The following is a 20489-nucleotide window of genomic DNA, read 5'->3' as shown; positions in this document are numbered from 1 at the left end:
TGTTGTTGCTGTTGTACTTCAGCAATCTGTTGCTGCTGGTGTTGTTGTAAATTGATGAACATTTGATTTTGTATGATTATCTTTTCTTTACGCTGCGACATTTCATCATTGTTTGCGTTATTGTTGTTCGTACCACCACCGTTGTTGCTATTGTTGTTACTGTTCGTAGTTGTATCCAGTTGATAGTTGTTCTGATTTGCCATTTTGGTTGGTTTTCCAGTATCCGTTGTTTCCTGTTCCTGGTGTCAATACTGAAAGGATTTTGAAACAATCTTTATTAATATCATTATCAAGTTATATACTACTATAACACACTTTGTGAGTAGTGTTAAATTTTTATGGAGGAGTCCCAATATTTGGGTGTTACTGTGGATCTTAATTAAATAATTTAGTTAGAAAATCGGTATATACCATTTTGTAGTGACTACATATAAAGTGACTTTTTATACCAAAAATTCTACTTACTATTTAATATATAAATATTAAATTACAAGTTTGAACCATGTGGTCATAACGTACAAAGAAAATTGTTTAATTTTTCCCTGAAGATATTTCAGTTAAGTTGGAAAATTTAAGTCTCAAATTCTAACAAAATAGGCATTAATTTCACATTTTTGACTCTTGTTTAACTCTCCAACAAAAATATTCAATATTGGTGTACTTTTTAGTATAGACCAGTATACCCAACAATACTCCTGCTTTTCCGTACTTCAAATATGTTTATCTTAATTTCTAAACAAATGATTGCCATTTCGGGCAGTTTAACTCCTCGCAACAGTATTCAATGTAGATCCAGTTTTTGGAATAAAGGCCATAAATCAAAACATACGATGTGTTTATTAGTTTTATACTTTGCCAGAAACTTCCACCCATGATAAAACTATTAATTTAGGTAGCCTTTAAATGTGAATTTGGCACATGACACGTGAACTTTAATTGAAGCTCTTTAAATTTTGTTAGATCGATTTTAACTATTTTCGATCGATTTTAGCAGCCAAAGAAATGTCTTGTTCCTTAAAACCTACACCCTCTTGCGCTTCGAACATATTGCTTTCGACAAAGAAAGCGCCGCACATTTTCTTCTTTTTTTTTTTCCTAATATATTTACTACCGACTTTTGCTCACCTCCAAATGACTCTTAGCATGCAATGTCCATTCATCACGGTTGGAAAACATGCGACCACACAATTCACAAGTCCATGACAACTGTTGCTGGGCATGATGATGTGGTATTATGATGCCGGGTATCGATGTGGTCTGTGTTGTGCCACCATGTTGACCACTTGACGTTTGCACAATTATATTTTGGGCTGCTACTTGGACCGCTTGTTGTTGTAATTGCAATTCCAGATTTTGTTTATTGTCCTCTGTTTCGGGCTCTTTCTTCTTTACCAGATTATTGAGACGCTTCCCAAGTGGTGCAATATTTGTGGGTGTTACATGTTTGAATTTGTTCATATGAATGACAAGTTTATCACGGCGAGCAAAAGCTTTATTGCAAACCTGAAAAATAGTTATGGTTTATATAATTAATAATTATTTTCAGATAATTGAAATAAAATCTATCTATAAAATTATACTTCACAAATATAAGGCTTCTCTCCGGTGTGTATACGCATATGTATGGTCAATTTATCCTTGCGTGCTAATCCTTTTCCGCACACTGTGCATTCAAATGCTTTATTGGTGGCTGAAAGTTATAATGTATGATAACAATGCCAAACGCTTTTATAGGATTTACTTACGTTTAGACGGATTCACTTTTCGTACACCTGAAGAAGCCTGTTGCACTTGTTGCAGCGCCTTAAGACGGCTGGCCGGATGCATAGAACCACCCTCAACATAGGGTTCTGTAAATGGGATCAAATTCGGCTTGGGTATATTATAAGTTATATTGTCTGAAGACCAGGTGCCCAGACTTTGTAGAACTCGGACGCCACCTTCGAAGCCCATGCCAACATCATCTGGTACGGTAAATGTGCTATCATTACCGGCTGAACTTGAGGAACTTATTTGTGGTACTTTAATGGTGCTCGTATAGTGTTGTTGCTGCTGTTGTTGTTGCTGTTGTTGTAATTGTTGATTTGTGTTATTACTGTTTGTGTTATTATTATTACTGTTACTGGTATTGTTGTTATTGCTATTGGGAGAGTTTTGCTGTTGTGTTTGATTAGTATTGGACGTTTGTTGTTGCTGCTGCTGTTGTTGTTGCTTAAATTGTATAGCCGCCTGGGCCATTTGCTGTTGCACTGCCATATGTGCCTCCAAATATGCGTTCTTTTGAGCCACTGTCATTTTATCCATATTCACTGTGCCGTCCTTTTATCAAAAACAACAAATAAACAAAAAAATAATGATTTGTTAAACATTTTGTTCAAAAAATACAGAAAGTCCTAAAGTTTTGTAAAAAAATACACTTTTCTATGCCGCCAACATTAGACAACTAACGAAAACAAACAAAGCCATTTCACTTTCAACCCTTATGGCGCTCCCATTTTTGTGGTTGTTTTAATAGCTCTCACGAGCTAGGTAGCTTTCTCTGTTCTCTTTCTTGTGCCATTCGATTGTTTGAATGTTACCACCACCGTGTTTTCATTTCCTGAAACACTGGGAATGAAACATTGAACTTTTTATCTCAATGTCATGTAGCAACAGTGATGCTAATATTTCGTAATAACAAAAATGCTAAAATTAAAAAACTGAACGGATTTTATACCGGGACATTTCACTGCATACTTTGATGCAGTCATGAGTACGGAGTGTAAAAAAGGAAATCAAAGTTTTGCTGAATACTTGGAGGTTTAAAAATCCAACCAATCGTGAAGTCAATTTGACTTTGGAAAGATTAGCTGTCTTCAGAAGTGTTAATTTTTTTCTTAAATTGCAACATTAGAAATTACAAAAAGCATAGTGTATTAAATGAATAATTAAAATATATATTTTTTATAACTTTTATTTGAATATTTTTCAAATTGAAGTTATTTTATAAATAAACATTAACAATTCCCTCCAAGGAGTGCCTTTTTGCCCTTCAGTGCGCACAAGTAAATCACGTGCAATTGTGGTAAAACAGAATGCATCCTAACCTGCGGATCCTCTTCTAAAATTCATGAGTGGTACACAAAAGATGCGGTGCAGCGCCACTTGTACCGGTTAATGAACTGCATTTTTGTGTTTTCCTGGATATGTGTATGATTATATATACTAGATTCAAATGACTGCTAATGACTGGAATGGAACTACCCACTATGAAAAGTTCTTAAAGAGACGACTGACTATTTTCGCAGGTTCTTTAATATGACCATTGATTAGAAACATAACTTTGTGATATTTCTGTCGAATGTGTGATAGTAGTACTATCTTCTATATCTATAAAAAAAGGAAAATTGCTGTATGTTTGTTTGTAATTTACTCGAAAACTGCTGCCTTAAAATTTCCAAGTATACTACAACATCACCTGAAAGTAGCATAGGCTATAAACATTTTTGGAATTCCACTTCGAACTGGAGTTATAGCATCAGAATCAGAGCTACCTCCCAAATATTTACATTTTATATGGACATATATATTGATCGATTACAGATACAGTCTCCAAATTTGGAAACAGTGACAGAAGTTGATAAGAAAATATATTTGCCAAATTATATTTAAATCGGTTCAGATTTGGATATTGCTCCCATATGTATTTTCGGCTGATTTCGTGTATTTGATGCATTACACACGCTGTGTACGCTACATTTCAATGAAATTTGGGATGTGTGATGGAATTTATCTAAAAAAATTTGTTTGCCAAATTATATTGAAATCGATATTTGGATATAGCTCTCACATATATTTTCGACCGATTTCGTTTATTTGATGCCCCAATCACGATATGCACGATATGTTCGATTCCAATGAAATTTTGAAATGTGTGACAGGATTTGATAAGAAAATGGATGGGTCAATTTATATTGAAATCGGTTCAGATTTGCATATAACTCCCATATATGTTTTTGACATATTTGATGCACCAAGCACGATTTGCATGTTCGATTCCAATGATATTTGAAATGTGTAACGGGATTTGTTAAAAAAAAACTTGTCAAATTATATTCAAATCGGTACAGATTTGGATATAGCTCCCATAAATATTCTTGACCGATATCGTTTATTTGATGCCCCAAACACGATTTGCATGTTCGATTCCAATGAAATTTGAAATGTGTGACGGGAATTGATCAGAAAATTAATTTTGTCAAATTCTATTGAAATCGGTTCAGATTTAGATATAGCTTCCATATTAATTTTTGGTTGATTTCACATATTTGATGCACCAAACACGATACGTATGTCCGAATCCAATGAAATACCGCATGAGTGACTTAATTCGATGTGTATGTTCGATTTCAATATAATTTGGAATGTGTGACGGAATTTGTTAAAACATAAGTTTGCCAAATTATATTCAAATCGGTACAGATATATTTTTGACCGATTTCTTTTATTTGATGCACCAAACACGATTCGTATGTCCGAATCCAATGAAATGCGGCATGAGTTACTAAATTTGGTACAAAATTTTGCCAAATTATATTGAAATCGGTTGAGGTTTGGGCATATCTACCAAACACGATATGTATGACCGATTTCAATGAAATTCAGAATGTGTGGCGAAATTTATATCTCCCATATATATATATTACCCCCGACCTCATGTATATTATGTACCAAACACGACATGTATGACCGATTCCTATGAAATTCAGAATGTGTGGCGGAATTTGGTTTGTCAAATGAATTAGAAATCAGTTAAGATTTGGATATAGCTTCAATTTATATTCTTAGCCGATTTCACATATTTGATGCATCAAACACTGTATGTACCTCAAATTTCAATGAAATTTGGAAGGTGTAGCGGAATTTGGTGTAAAAGTAAATTTTATTTAGAAGCATCAACCCACAACACATTAGCAATGGTATTAGGCTAACAGTAAACAACTACACAACAATTTAATTGAGACATTTGCTATGAAAGTAATGAATCTGCGTGTATGCAGACTAAATTTATCATGTTCCTGCTTTTTTCATGGTTAGCTGTTCCTGGCATGTTCACGCGTTAGTAGACTGAGCTATTTGTTTGTTTACGCATTTAAGTATTAAAATAATTACGTTTTTTAAATTTTTGAATTAGTTTTATTTATTTTTTAACTATCAAATATTCTTGTATAAACTCTTAAATACATATAAAAGCAAAAAGAGTAGCGAAGCGCGCCGGTTTCAGCTAGTATACTATAAGTTTGCATAGGTTTTATGATTTATTTTAAAAATAATGGGAGATACAGTAATATATACATCAATAAATTATTAGTGTAAACTCAAAAAAAAAAAAAAAAAAAAAAAAAAACAAAAAGAATGATAAAAATAAAAGCGAAAGCTACTCATCATTTGACGGAAAATTGCACAATTAGCTTCATTGTTCCACTATGTTCTTGAGAGAAAGAGAAATCGTAATGATTATATTGTTCAACGGTAACTTTAATGTTTGTTTCTCTTTTGGCTCTATTTCTATTATTCTTTTTCTTTTGTAAAATGGTTTCTTGGTACCATTGAATTTTTATATTTTTTGTCGGTTTTTCTTTGTTTGCAAATTCTTGCATACTTATTCATACGAGCACACATACGTACACAGCCAAAGAGTGCGTATATTTGCTATTCCGCTTTTTTGTAATATAAAAGCCGGATGCAATTTCAGAGGTTTGAGGTTCAAGTGTGTATTTCATGGTAAAAGTTACACAGAAATATTGAAATCACTGTACATATATACAAATTTATTTATATACATGAATGTAATGGGAATATAAATATAATTTTTTTTGGTAATTTTTGTTCTCTTTTATTATTACATATAGATTTATTTGTTTCATTTGGCAATTGAAGAAATTGAAATTTTAGAATCAGAAATAACAACAAACTCAGTGTTCATTTGGACGTATCTGCCATATATCTAAATGCTACAGTTCATATATCTAAATGCTACAGTTATTGCAAAATATATTCAATCAATATAGCAACTAAAGAACTCATCAAAAACTCATTCCGATTCGGTCCAATTATACAAAATCAACATTTTAAGATATCTCATACAAGCTCAAGCAAATCAAATCATTGGGTCCAAAACTTCGTACTTCGGTAGGGATATGTTCACCCATATAGGTAACGTAAGGAACATGGAACGACACAGCTCCTGGTACAATAAACTGTCAAACCAATTTTAGAATTGAACTTTTTAATGAAAATTATTGAAATTATTATAATAACCTCCGTATAAGAAAACATATACAAATCTACTTATATTCGAAAAAAAAAAAACATTTTAAAATTGTTCATATATCAATGTTCCCAAGCGTTGATGTATATACCTGTATTTTTCTACCATGAAAAGACTACGCTGACTTTACCAAAATAAAGTTAAAATTTTGAAAATTCGTTCTAATTCATAGCAAATAAAATTGTCCCCTATTTGGTCTAAAGTCTGCATTTCTCATACTTCTAGAATGAGGTAATATTGGTGCACCTTGCATGTTCCAAACAAATGGTCTGTTCAAGAACCTGCATGGTTCTAGTAGTTTGTTTCGATATCATAAAAGACAAATGGGCTATCGTAGCAAAATGTTAAATTCACATTCCTGCGATTACAAATATTTTCTGATTTATTTGGGAATTTGGAGGATTTAGTCAACATTTCGAATGAAAAAAATCAAACTAAAAGTTTGTCTTTATTGTCATATGAATAGACTCCAAACTTGAACATCGTCTTACTACTTTCAAAATAATATAAATTTAGAAGATGAACTACATTTGCCAACACTTTCTAGTACATTTACGACTGTTTTAATTATATTACTTTCCGATGAAATAGGGAAGATAGTTCAAATTTTCGAATAATCTTGTGAGAATATATATTACATATGTGTACACATTTCTATACAAACATATATTTTTTGCCTTTTTTAATTGAATAAGACTATTATAAATTTTGTTTTTGTAAGCGTTCTCCTTTTCTCTTTGATTTTAACTTTTTTGTAAACATACATACATAAAAATTCTGCCCGACTTAATGTATTTCACTTTTCACAATTGCACAATATCCTTATAATAAACCATATTCCGGCTGGTTAAGTAATTTGCAGTATTAGATGGATTTCTTTGCTGTTCGAATCTTTTCTTTTGCACTTGAAAACCCGGTGCCAATTTTATTTTCTAAGAATTCTGATATATCCGGCAAAGAACATTGTCCTTTATTGGTGTCCTTTTCAACCAGCAAACGATTGATATTTCTTTCGTTCAACATTTAATCGATTTTTCGCGTTGTAATAAAACGATTTAGTTACGTACAAACACACGCCGGTTGTCAGACAGACAAACATGCAGCCTGCTATTTAAAAATACACACTCCCACGCAATATATATTGTATATAATGGCTATGATATAATCATTAAAAATTCTTAAGAAATTTTGTGAAAAACTTTACTTCGCGGAAATCAAATGGAATGCTGGCCCTCCGGCATCCGCCTTCACACCACCAAGGGAGATTACAGCTATATACTTTTTAACTCCAGGAAAAAACACACGCGGAAACTGACAAGGCTTTTCTTTGATGCCAAGTCAATTTAAAGTAATCCAGTCAGTTTAGCCAGCTAGCCAGCCGAGCAGCTAGCAAACTACAAATTATAACAAAATATTTTTTTCCTTTTTCACACTTGATATGCACCGCCGCAAAGTATGCTATGAATTTTTTCCAAGCACCTTTTGTTTGTGTATGTATTGCGAAACTGATTTGCCACTCACAAACGAACTCGACCAAAGTCTCGTCTGTCTGTCGTTAGTCAGACGAGCGTATTTTTGCTGTTGTTGTTGTCTTGCTTGTTCTTTTTGTTTGTCTTTCCTTCCTATATGTTCGTTGTCGTCGTAACTGTAGTGTTGTTGTAACATTCGAACGAATTAATAAAAGAAATCAACGGATAACAAAGAACAGAATGGAATTCAAACATTGGTAGATTTAATAGAAGAAGAATGATTATTATATTTGAAATATTAAAATCGATGGATCAAAGAACTACTGATGCAACGCTTGATGGAGTTAAATTTCATTAACAATTTGTTGTCCAAGTCCCAAAAAAATATTTGCAGGCGCTATAAAACTTTCCTTAAAGTCACGTCGCGCACAATTGTTTGTGTTTAACTGTATATTTTTTAGAGATGGCAGTTAGAGATACTTTATTAATGGGGCTAAATGGGACAATTGTTCAGCAACATCTTTCTGTGAGAAAGCTGTGAAAAGTATACAAAAAAGGAGTCCCTGCACAAACTTTGAAGTAATTACTTGATTTGTCAAATCAAAACAATTAGTTCGCCATAGAAAGAAACAATCCATGCAAGAATATGTTAAAAGTATAAAAAAGACAAAAGAAGTACAAATTTCCGATTTTGCAAATTTTTTCTTTCAAAAACAAAACGATTTATGTGTGGGTACATAAGCAGCTTGATTTCTTCAAATGGCATATTTTGTGACATATCATAAAGACGATATATGCCAGAGCCGCACTCGAATCCTGCCGTCGTTTTTCCTTATAATTTGACATTAATATGCGTAGCCGCATATTAAAAAATTTACGTGTTCTTTTCTGAAGAGCCAGCCGATTACTATGAGACTGTTTTTGTTAAAAGAAAGTTGCTTTCACTCGAATCGTTCGTATTCAAACGTATTCGTTTTAATTTGGGCTTTTAAAAAAAATTTGGAAGCACACGACCATTTCCGAAAAGCTTTGATAAGTCAGAATTAACCATTATTTTGTTAAATTTTTGATTTAATTTCATTAAAGCCCGTATTTATGTTTTCATTATAGTCCGGTTTGTTATCCCTTACTTTAGAAAAAGTTAAGGATAACGTTCACATTATCGGGTTTTCGTTACTACATCTTTCCTTTAAATAAAAGTATTTTTTTATAGATATGACAAGCATTTTGTAAATGTAATTGGTAGTCACTTCATTTTTTCCACATTGGCATCTTCATTATACCCTACAACAATATGTGTTGGGGGTATTATAAGTTTGATTGGGCCAAAAATTATGTAACACCACGAAATATTGGTTTCCCATATAGGAAAGTATATATGGATCATCCTAGCTCGCCGAGCTGAGTCGATCTAGCTATGTATGTCCGTCCGTCCGTCTCGTCTGTCCGTCTGTCCATGTTAATTTGTAATCACTCTACAGGTCGCAATTATGGCCCGATCTTCACGAAATTTGGAATGGAGGTCGGGGTTGGGCCAGAATAGAACCCTATTTCTTTTTGAGATGATCGCCAAATGTTTAGGGGTTGAAATGGACCAAATACTGAAAAAATGTCGGATTTTGCAGAAGCTATACAGGTCGCAATTATAGACCAATCGACGCGGAATTTCGCATGTAGCTAGAGTTTAGGACGGGGAAGAAGCCTACCAATTTGGGTGGTCATATTTTGTGTTGAAAAAATTCAAAATTTTTCATTAAACCGCGAATATTTTAAATCCCGGCGAAATCACAAAGCCATGACAAGGTTACTTCTGAGCTTTACATTGATGTTAACATCCAACAAATCGGATATATAGCAAAATATGTGCGATACATATGTCTATCAAAGAAGATATGCTTGGAAAATCTCTTATATGTCGAGAACGGCTGAACTGATTTCGACAGTTCTCATTAATTCAGAATGGCCTCTTGGCTGGAAAGAAAAAACGTCTAAAAAAATCGCATAAAAATATCTCTCTAAAGATGAAAATATTGATTTTCTAAAATTTTCTCATATTTTTTCAATTTTGTCATATTTTTGGCATATTTTCATTTTGAATTAAACATTTGGTAATATTTCTACAGCTAACAAAACTAAGTAGTTATGACATCAGAATATCATATACAGATCGCATTTATGGCCCGATCCTTACGAAATTTTGCATGGGGATAAGATGAGGGTCAGAATAGAAGCCTACTCTTTTTGGAGATGATCGCCATATATTTGAAATGGACCAAAAAACTGCAAAATTGTCGGCAGGTCGTAATTATCGCCCGATCATCACGCACATTTGAAAGGTGGTTACCGGACATTGCAAAAGCCAAGCAGTTTTGGATGGCCATCCAAAAATATTCAATGTGTGAAATAGTTTGCCAACTTTTGTAGACGAAATACGAAAATGTCGATTCCAGTGATTTTTTGGAGAATTCACAAATACAGGAAAGACGCACTTCTGAGTATTTCGTTAACGCTGATTTCGTTGAAGAATATAGTCAAATGTCTGTATCTCATATAGATGCGTTTCAGTCAAAAACCAATAATAAATGTTAATCTTTTGCCACTTCTAGGAGATTATAGGTCTTTGAGAAATATTGGTTCCAGATCTAGGAAGACCATTTAAGTGCAACATCTACCAATAAATTGGAAATGAGCAAATTAGTTTAAGTTGCTACTATTCGAAAATTAGAGAACGAAACCTGATGGTTTTCTTTTATAATTTGTCACAATATCTTGTGGAATTCTTTCGAGTATCTCGCCTATATAAACTGTATCGTTTATTATAGTGTTGTAGGGTATTCAACGGTCGGCCCCGCTCGACTGTAGCCTTTGCTTACTTGTTATAGTTTAAAAATAATAAGCAAAGCGAATTTGTAATTAATTTCGTAAAACTTTACGAAATTAAAAAGGAAACCCTTTGCTTCTCTGACAGTTCGTATTTAAATGAAACTTGTAATAACGAAAAACTATTTTTTTGTCCGACAACCGGAGAATATGGACCGCATACAATTTTGGCGTAATTGTGTTGCAAACGGTCAATTTCTGTTCAAAACTATAGTTGTTTTCCTATCGTTTTTTTCTCGCCTTCTCTCTTGTATTTGTTTGTTACACACATACAAAGAATTTGCTTCAAAACCCAATTGTTTTCAGCCGATAAATTTTGCGAACGATTGGAAAAAATAAAGTTCCAAAACAAGCTGTTAAACCAATAAAAAGCCTTAGTTGTATGTGCACCTTAAAAACTCTACCTAAAATGCGACATAACGTATTTTACAAATTTACCGAAATACTTCCAGCGTACGAAATTTGAAAATTAAAAATTTTCAGCATTGACAGCACTTTATATTTAATATATTTTTTAATATTTTTGTGTGTAGAATATGGTTTGCAATTGGGAAATATTACAATTGGGTGAATTTAATAAAAAGAATGAATTTTTACAACGCTTTTATTTGGTAGTTTTTAAGATGTAGACCTGGCGGATGTGGGTAATACGGACTTACAAAACATTTGACCATGGTGTGGAAGTTGAATATCTAATTACGCTATGTCGAATTTTAGTTAACGCTGTAAAATTATAATTTGAGAGTTTCCCCTTTTAATTTGATTCTCCCCTTAAATCGGAAAGAGTGTTGCATTGCACTCGTATGGCTTATTAAATAAAAAGAATAGTTTACACACCATGTAACTGTTCCATGTAAAAGTTACACCAAGAAATAGGCTATAAAAATACTAAATGTGAAAAGTTGACTTTATTTTACAATTTTATACATAATGTTACTCATTATTCAATTAATATAAGTTTCATCATTCAATTGATATAAAAGATATGTACCAAATGAATCGAAGCTTACTTCCACTATGAGCCTTAGTCTAAAGACCCCAAAAAGGTCATGGATGTAAAAGCCGGCAACCCTGTCACCATATTACACGAGTTGAAGCAAAAAGTCGATTTGTATTGAAATTCAATTTGCGTGTACATGTGTAATGTTTGTTGTTTCTTTTGAAATTGAAATAACCAATGTTATTGTCGTGTCTTTGGGGGTTGCGATTGGGTGTAAGATGGATAGCCGTATTTGTGATATTTTTGGCGCTTCAATATGGAGTAACCGTGAAACGGAATGGAAACGGAAACAAAGTTACTTTTAATTGCAAATGTACGATTTTAATAACTTCTTGTAGTGTTTGTTGTTTTCGCCGTTTCTTTGAAAAGTAAAATGGAAATTTAAATCAATGATGCTCCTTTAGAGATTTTTGAATTAAACGACATAGTTAGATATCTTTGAAAATAACTTAAAGTTTGGGTAATATGACGGCATCTGGTATAGTTTAGACTTGAAGATAATACGAAGAAATCGTTTTTCCATAATCGAGATTAAAATATAAATAATAAAAACATCCTAAATATATATACAGTATTTTTTGCTCACCGGCACAATCAAAAATTGCACGACATCTTGTGCAGCAATGCCCAAAATGCAGGTAGCTTCATTGCATTTATCTGCACAATGAAGCAGGTATCTTTAATTTTACTTACGTGCACAAAAAGTGCAGTTATCTTTAATTTTCTATTCGTGCACAACAAAGCAGCAGAAGCATAACCATCTTTTAGTGTGGGAGAGGAAGCGAGAATATGTTTTTTAATGCATGCTCTTTTCTTGTGTTGTTATTGTTTTTGCGAATACAAAAACGAAGAGGTAGTTTTTAGTGTCTTTTTTGAGTTTGCAAAAAATTTTCTTGTGCAGATAAATACAACTTTTGTAACCAAATTAAAAAAAAAAATTACCAAATTTTCGAGGCAGGAATGTCCAATGTGCAGCTATCGATTGGGCACTTAAATACAATTCAAATAAAGGGATTCAGAAAAAAAATGGCATAAAAAAAGGTTTTTGGTCTGCAAAGGCCAATGCGCAGCTAATGTTGATGCAGGTAAATAGAAACCACTGTATACATAGGTTCACATTTTCCTACACATGGTATCTCCCCATATTCGGTATTGTCTATATAGTTCATATTTCTAATGTCTACCTTATTAAATCCAGTGCATACCATGACATTGGGGGATACAAGAATTATAGTTATATCGAAACCGATTTCCACCAAAATAAGCTTCAGCGATGTTTTCTATGTATAGTCTCAAGTTTTTAATCTACTATCAATCGAAAAACATAAACGTACATAATAAATGAAATATCTACTTGAAACGTAATACACATGGACACAAGTACATTTATATTCATCTTACCTGAAAATTTATTGTTGCTGTAACGGCTCTCATGGACTCTGCATAATTCCTCAGAATGTGTTCGTTGTGTAAACTGGTTTGGCGCCAGTCGTACAGGCTCTCAACTTTCTGGACACACCGTTCGCAAATGTTTTTTGGTAAAAAATCTTCTTTGGCGATCTAAAAATACGACATGGGATGGAATGTTGAATGCCACCAATGAGGTCAGAATAACAAACCGAACAAACAAGGAAAAAAACGTAAGTACGCGTGAACAACTGGGTAGGTATGTATTCATGTACATGACCCACAAGATATAAAAAAACCATGAATGCTTGGGGAATACTTACATTAACCGGCATTAGCAAACGTAATTTATAAACGAGATTCCTTTGTTCGGCTTCTTTGTCGAACAGGTGAATTTTGGCGGGTCCATTACGTAGCGAACATAGTCGACATAATTCGCCAAAGGTTTCAAAGTTCAGATTAGCATCGTAGCTCTGTGCGTTGATGGTGACGAATTGTTGTGATTGCTGCTGCTGTTGGTGATGAACTGGTTGCTGTTGTTGCTGATGATGATGTTGCTGCTGTTGTTGTGTATGATGTTGTTGCGGATGCTGCTGCTGTGTTTGCTGTTGTTGTTGTTGCTGTTGTTGATTACCGTTATTCAACATAACTATTTTGTTTTATATGTGTCTACAACTGTCCATCATTTAGTATTGTCATGGGTAGGTATAAAACTGATTTTTAAGGAAATCTTGTTCAAACTATTTTAAATCACAGTTCAGATTATTAGTTAGTTTCTCTTTCTCTCTCCTTTTTGAATACTGCTTCAAACTACATATTTTATATATATTTTATTAGTATATTTGATAATAAGGAGAAAGGGGAATAATTAGATGAAAGTAAAAGAGAACATTTTAAAAAATTCTTTGGTGTATGGGACTGGGACCTTTAAAGATCTCTTCATTCGTCATTAGAACTTAACGTACAATAAAAATTTCGCAGAGTCAGTCAGTTTAGTTGCAACACTCAAAGTTGGCATCTGTTACAAAATTCGTGATCGTACGTACACCCCATTATATGGAATCATAACAAACATCCTGCTTTCTTACAGACTCTGCTGGTCGGTCTGGTAACAAATACAGACGGTTTTAAGAAGACACGAGAATTGAAGTTTTCTTATAAGCTGGATGACAATTGTCGGTACTGATATCGTTGAACCGGCGGCCACGCTGATAGAAAGTATAAAATCAAATCGAACTAGAAAACCACAGGCTTAATATGCAAAACTTAGTTGGATAAACATATATGTGCGAAAAGTTTGTACTATGTACCACAGAAAAAATAAGAAAGTTATTTTGCATATTGTGCATATTTATTTCAGGACTACAGCCATGACCTATCATGTTTATGACAGTCTATTCATCCGGAACAATACTAAGATCGCCGTAAGGAGAAGTATTGCTAGTGATTGCAAGATCTAATTTATCCGTCAAGAATTTACAAACTCTCAGTAATAGATCTGTCAAAATCGCCCTTTAGAACCGCTCTATTTTGCAAAATGTTTGTGTTAACAGATAACTTCCAGTAACAATTTACAAAAGTTGTTACAAATTTCAGAATAACCAGACACACTTTATATACAAAGTAATTTTGATAATATTTAAATTCCATAGCATGGTATAATTATTGCAGGTAACAGCAAGTCCCAGATGATTTGACTCTATAGTAATACTAGTGTCAAACTCGATATGACGTTTTGTGATTTAATTGCATTTCTTGATATACAATAGGTATACCCTTTTTTTAATATAAAATTTCTCTGCAGGGCAATGAGAACATTTTTTTTCTAATAATAGAAAATGTCGCCGTCGTACTTAACCAAACGCCAAAGTTGATGGTTCGGAAACTTGTTTTGCGGTTAAGGAACAACAACACCGTGTTAGATAATATATTTGTATATTTCATGTTTCTTAAAATTGCAAAATGTAGAATATTTATGTATGTATGCTGTTTGTTTTCATCTTGAAAGTTATGTTGCCTTTTTTTCGATTTTCTAGCGGTTGTTGAAGTGTTGAGAGATTAGGACCAACAGCTAACAACTATACATTCAGGGGAATTATGTGAAAACATTAAAATTAAATATTTAAGAACTATTCTCCTGCATTTTCAATTTAATAATCCAAATTCCAAAAATGTATATTTTCGAAATTAAAATAATTTATTGAAAATTAATTATTTTGTTTATATTTTTGGACACATAACTCTGACACTTGTATTACGCACAAAAACAAATTTGTATGTGGTTGTTGTTACGATTGTTGTACAACAATACTTGATGTTACCTGTATTATTCTACCATGATTCCATAGAAATTTAAATTTATATTTACAGTACTTGGGAAGAATACATTTTTGTATTTTGGGATGGAAAAAGAGTTGTTAAATGTTTTGCTATTTTCTCTTAATCAAATATTGTGAAGAAAGTAGCAAATATACAAAATCATTTCCTACTTTTGTTGTTAGTAAATTTAAAGTTAGAGTTCAGAGTTGTGCTTTTCAAATGTAATCATCCTTTCCATTACACAATTGCATCATGTGGAAACCCTAAATTTTTTTTACTGTTTCCTAATATTTTCCTTTAAATGACTATTGTCTATAGAAAATCTCCAAGTGGATACCTCAAACTTATCTAGGCCTTTAACGAGGAAATTCCCATAGGTGTTACCTATAAACATATACCTCTCTAGATGGCCACATTACTACATTTGGTAGCTCACAGTCCAATGAAAAATATGTTCTGCTCATTTCGATATGAATAGGAGCAAAACAATTTTATTCGTCAGCAAATCTCTATCCAACAGTTCGTTCACATTGCAGTTCACTCTTGGGTTCGATTTAAATTGCAATGAGCAAAAAGTATAAAATAGTGCCAGCACGTTTTCTCAAATAATTTTAAGTGGGGGTAGTCGTTTTATTAGAGTGAGACAAAACATAAACATGCAGTTTACTGCGGAGGAATGAGAGAGATGTTTATGTGAAATTGTTGTTTACATGATGCAAAGAGAACAGAATAAATGAATGGTAATGTTGCCAGATATTGCTGAAACATTTCCAATTATTTTTGGACTAAGAGTTTAAAAAACAATATAAAGTTTGTGTGGGTACTTTCTAGAAATATTTAACCAGTACATTTTTTCGAGAGGAAAAATCACTTTTTACTCGTTGTATTGTAAAAGTAGCAAGTATCAAAATATTGTAAAAAGTAGCAAGTAAAAAACATTAAATTCTGTGGGGCCGCCATTACCAAAAAAATATTTGTATTTAAAAGCAGCATTCAAACGAGTACCGCTATAAACTGCAAATACCAGTAAGATAGGATGGAGAATGTAAAGCTTTCAAATAACTATAAAGTTGGTGGAGCCGTTTTATGGGGGCCTTATCCACACGGAAAATTGACAAATTTGAAACAGTTCCATGGGAAAGTGTGAATGGGATCATCAAAATACCAAATATCGGTGGATACCGTTACAGGAAAAGGTGGACCAATATACACTATGTTCTGTATATCCGTGGGAAATGTCACTAAAACCATCATAATACCGAACATCAGGAGGTACAGTTATATACAGTGAATATTTGCGATTGAAAAAAAAAAATACAATGTGGTGAATTTAATAAAGTATCAATTTTTAAAACGTTTTTATTTGGTAGATTTTAAAAAAGGGACCTGTCCTATTTGGGTAATACTGGCGTACAAAACATTTCACCATAGTGGGGAACTTGAATGTTTGTGAAAGCTATGTCGAATTTTAAGTAAAACTGTTATAATAAAAATGTCAAAAAATAACATTTTTGTAACTAAAATAACATATAACTTTGACACTAGTATTACGTACAAAAACAAATTTGTATGTGGTTGTTGTTACGTTTGTTGTATAACAATACTTGCTGTTATCTGTGTAACTATACCATGGGTGGAGGGTATAAAATGCAGGAATCCGTTAAAAAAGTATTTTTTAAGGGACATTGAAATACAAAATATTTATTTTTTTTTTTATACCCTCCACCATGGGTAGGAGGGTATATTAACTTTGTAATTCCGTTTGTAACACCTCTAAATATTCGTCGTAGACCCCATAAAGTATATATATTCATAATCAGCATAAAATTCTAAGACGATTTAGCGATGTCCGTCTGTCTGTCTGTCTGTCTGTCTGTTGAAATCACGATAGAGCCCACATTATTTGACGTAGACCTTTGAAATTTGGCACAAGTGTGTGTATTGTCCCTAGGATGGTTGGTATTGAAAATGAGATATATCGGTCCACGTTCTGGTATAGTCCCCATATAACGGTACCTCCCGATATTCGGTATTTTGATGATTTATGCCACATTTTTTTACGGATTTATCTGAAAATTGGTATTTGTAGGTCATGACGGGTCCCTGAGCGTGTGGCAAAACATTGCATGTATAGGTCCACGTTTTGGTATAGCCCCCATATAACGGTACCTCCCGATATTCGGTATTTTGATGATTTATGCCACATTTTTTTACGGATTTATCTGAAAATTGGTATTTGTAGGTCATGACGGGTCCCTGAGCGTGTGGCAAAACATTGCATGTATAGGTCCACGTTTTGGTATAGCCCCCATATAACGGTACCTACCGATATTCGGTATTTTGATGATTTATGCCACATTTTTTCACGGATTTGTCTGAAAATTGGTATTTGTAGGTCACAACGGGTCCCTGAGCGTGTGGCAAAACATTGCATGTATAGGTCCACGTTCTGGTATAGTCCCCATATAACGGTACCTCCCGATATTCGGTATTTTTATGATTTATGCCACATTTTTTCACTGATTTGTGTAAAAGTTGGTATTTGTGGGTCATAATGGGTCCTAGTTCGTGTGGCGAAACATTGTAATTATAGGTGCACGTGTTGGTGTAGCCCCTATATAACGGTACCTCCCGATATTCGGAATTTTAATGTTTTTTGCCACATTTCTTCTAATGTTCTTTTACCCTAGGGTGGAGGGTATTAAAAGTTTGGCCCGGCCGAACTTAATGTTTTTTTACTTGTTTTTTTTTGTTTTGAAAAGACTCCCTGTTTGAACTTACAAAACTTTATTGAACAAATGTGTCCAGTAACATTTGGTAAGTTCTCTATAAATATGTTGACAGAAAAATGTCTCAATTCATTCTCATTTACTGTACTTTTGTGTAAACAGACAACATCCAGTAAAATTTCACAAATTATTACAAAATATCAAGTACGCAGACCCACATAATATGTACCTAATGTATACAAAATTATACCTTTTTATTCACTACAAACCATCAGTCAACTTCTTCGGCTTCCTCTTCTACAATGGACTAACTCTTTCCTCTGTTTTAAATTTCAGGCATCGTATTATATATATCAACCGTACATCAATTTGAAGATTGGTGACCACGGTCCAGCCTTTCTGCTTAGCCGATTTAAAACGTATGTGGATATCTATTGATAATAACGTTACACTTATCAAATACAATTTTATAGACGAGTAAAACATCAAGTTGCTTTTAACCATGGTACAATAAGGAGGTAGAACAGCTTCGTAAAATTGCAGAAATACAGTCCTGAGGTTATGTCCGCTTCTTGTCAGAATTATTCAAAATTACATGCAACAAGCTGTTTTCATTTATTTGTTATTTTTTGTTCATTTCTAAAATGAGTCAAATAGTGCGAAAGATAAATTAAATTCCTGGTCTCAGCTGATTTGAATCTATAGTAATACCAGTGTCAAACTCGATATGACGTTTTGTGATTTAATTCCATTTCTTGAAATACAATAGGTATACCTTTTTTGATATAAAATTTCACTGCAGGACAATGTGAACATATGTTTTGCTAACAATAGAAAAAATTGCCGTTTTACTTAACAAAACGCCAAAGTCGATGGTTTGGAAACTTTTTTTGCGGTTAAGGAACAGCGCCACTATGTTAGATAATATATTCGTATATTTCATGTTTCTTGAAATTGCAAAATGTAGAATACTTTATGTATGTATGATGTTTGGGTTCAACTTGAAAGGGATGTTGCCTTTTCCACGATTTTCTAGCGATTCCTTGAATTGTTGAGAGATTAGGACCAACAGCTAACAACTATACATTCAGGGGAGTGATGTGAAAGCATTAAAATAAAATGTTTTAAGAGCTATTCTTCTGCATTTTCAATTTAATAATCCAAATTCCAAAAATGTATATTTTTGAAATTAAAAGAATTTATTGAAAATTAATTATTTTGTTTACATTTTTGGACACATAACTCTGACACTTGTTATTATTCTACTATGGTTTCTTCCAATCATTGATTTTCAAAACATTTTTTTTTTTTATTTTTCAAAACAGCAGTTACACAAAATTGGCAGATGTCGGGCACACTTAGAAAAAAATTGTAATCATCTTTGAGCTCTACCTTACCTTTTTATTGCACCATGCTTTTAACAAGGTATTCGATTTTTAAACTAACTCCTATTCCTGTTAAGCGATGGCTAAATTAATTTTTGTTATATTGGTATGTTATATTGGTATAATTCTGTTCATTAGTCTGGCAACACTGAAAAACTTAATCGAGAGATAGTAACTGTGTGGAGCATGTTTGGTGCTGGTAGCAAAAAATTACGTTTTCCGGAAAAGAAATGAAAAACAATTTTCGCGGAAAATGCACTAACTGACGAAATATGAGCAATAGTGAAATGCATTGTTCTCGTTTTTGGACAAACTGACCACCACCTCCACCCACTAACCTTGCGAAAAATCGATAATGCAGCCAATACCAACTATCCAAAAATATCAAAAGTTAGGAATAATAGATTAATTGAAAATTTGCAGTTAAAATATGATAATTACATTAAAAAGACCCCTACTTTTGAGAATAGTTAGGTGGTAGGTACCATTTTTTTGTTTCACTTCACTGGGGGTTTGCTTTAAGAACGCAGTTTATTCCTTTCAACGAATTCAAGATCATATTTTGATTTGGGTTTATTTTTTTTTTTCCTTTTTGTGGGTAGGTAGTTTTTTATTTGTCGAACTGAACTTGTTTTATATACTCCAAAGAACAAAATAAGAAATCAGGGTTTCTTTTTTTCTTTAAAACATTACATTTCATGCCATTTGCCTGCCATGTGTATCTAAATGGAGCGAGTGTGGCACATATATTTTTTTGTGGATGGTTATTGGTTGGGAGTACTCCGATTGAATTTTTACTGGGCTTTCATCACATCACTTAACCGACGGAATAAACGACTGAGTCGACGACAAAAGAACTCACAAATTACCGCTGTGACCCATGCAATGGGCAATGGGACAATTACTACTGAAGTGAGTTAGTTCATCGTTGTCGTTGTTGGCAATGCACTTTTTTCTCCATCGGGTGAGTAGTGTGTTCGGTGAAAGACC

General features: G+C 33.2%; 2 protein-coding genes across 13 annotated transcripts in view; one reads left to right on the top strand and one right to left on the bottom strand.

The window, feature by feature from the left end:
* Window positions 1-20489, top strand: part of LOC101889369 (uncharacterized) — a 75585-nt gene that overhangs the window by 51163 nt on the left and 3933 nt on the right. For 2 of the 6 annotated variants that reach the window (XM_059128010.1, XM_059128009.1), the window contains exon 1: window positions 18515-18533. The exons of 2 other annotated variants lie outside the window; for them this stretch is intronic. Coding sequence is in view for 1 of the 4 variants with exons in the window: in XM_059128005.1 (XP_058983988.1) it covers window positions 20443-20463 (21 nt within the window). In the remaining 3 variants the exon portion in view is untranslated. Of the gene's footprint in view, window positions 1-18514; window positions 18534-19651; window positions 19890-20327; window positions 20464-20489 lie in introns of those variants that run through there. 2 more of the 6 variants (XM_059128008.1, XM_059128005.1) reach the window with 2 other exon arrangements.
* LOC101889192 (probable serine/threonine-protein kinase cdc7) lies at window positions 108-20386 on the bottom strand. Of its 7 annotated transcripts, none has more exons than XM_059127998.1 (7): window positions 20362-20386; window positions 13390-13876; window positions 13061-13219; window positions 1746-2319; window positions 1581-1690; window positions 1126-1503; window positions 108-251 (listed from the first exon to the last, which is right to left on the bottom strand). In XM_059127998.1, exons 2-7 carry the CDS (start codon window positions 13711-13713, stop codon window positions 246-248), a joined length of 1551 nt encoding a protein of 516 aa, XP_058983981.1. In that variant the 5' UTR covers window positions 13714-13876; window positions 20362-20386; the 3' UTR covers window positions 108-245. The 7 variants fall into 7 exon arrangements, with proteins under 7 accessions (XP_058983981.1, XP_058983979.1, XP_058983982.1 ...); XM_059127996.1 differs by lacking the exon at window positions 20362-20386 and adding an exon at window positions 20193-20334; XM_059127999.1 differs by lacking the exon at window positions 20362-20386 and adding an exon at window positions 20193-20310 and having other exon boundaries at window positions 13390-13806.

This window comes from Musca domestica, unplaced genomic scaffold, assembly GCF_030504385.1.
Source record: "Musca domestica strain aabys unplaced genomic scaffold, Musca_domestica.polishedcontigs.V.1.1 49, whole genome shotgun sequence".
NCBI classification, from domain to species: domain Eukaryota; kingdom Metazoa; phylum Arthropoda; class Insecta; order Diptera; family Muscidae; genus Musca; species Musca domestica.
Note: the sequence above shows the minus strand (reverse complement) of the source record. Positions and strands in the feature narration are given on the sequence as shown.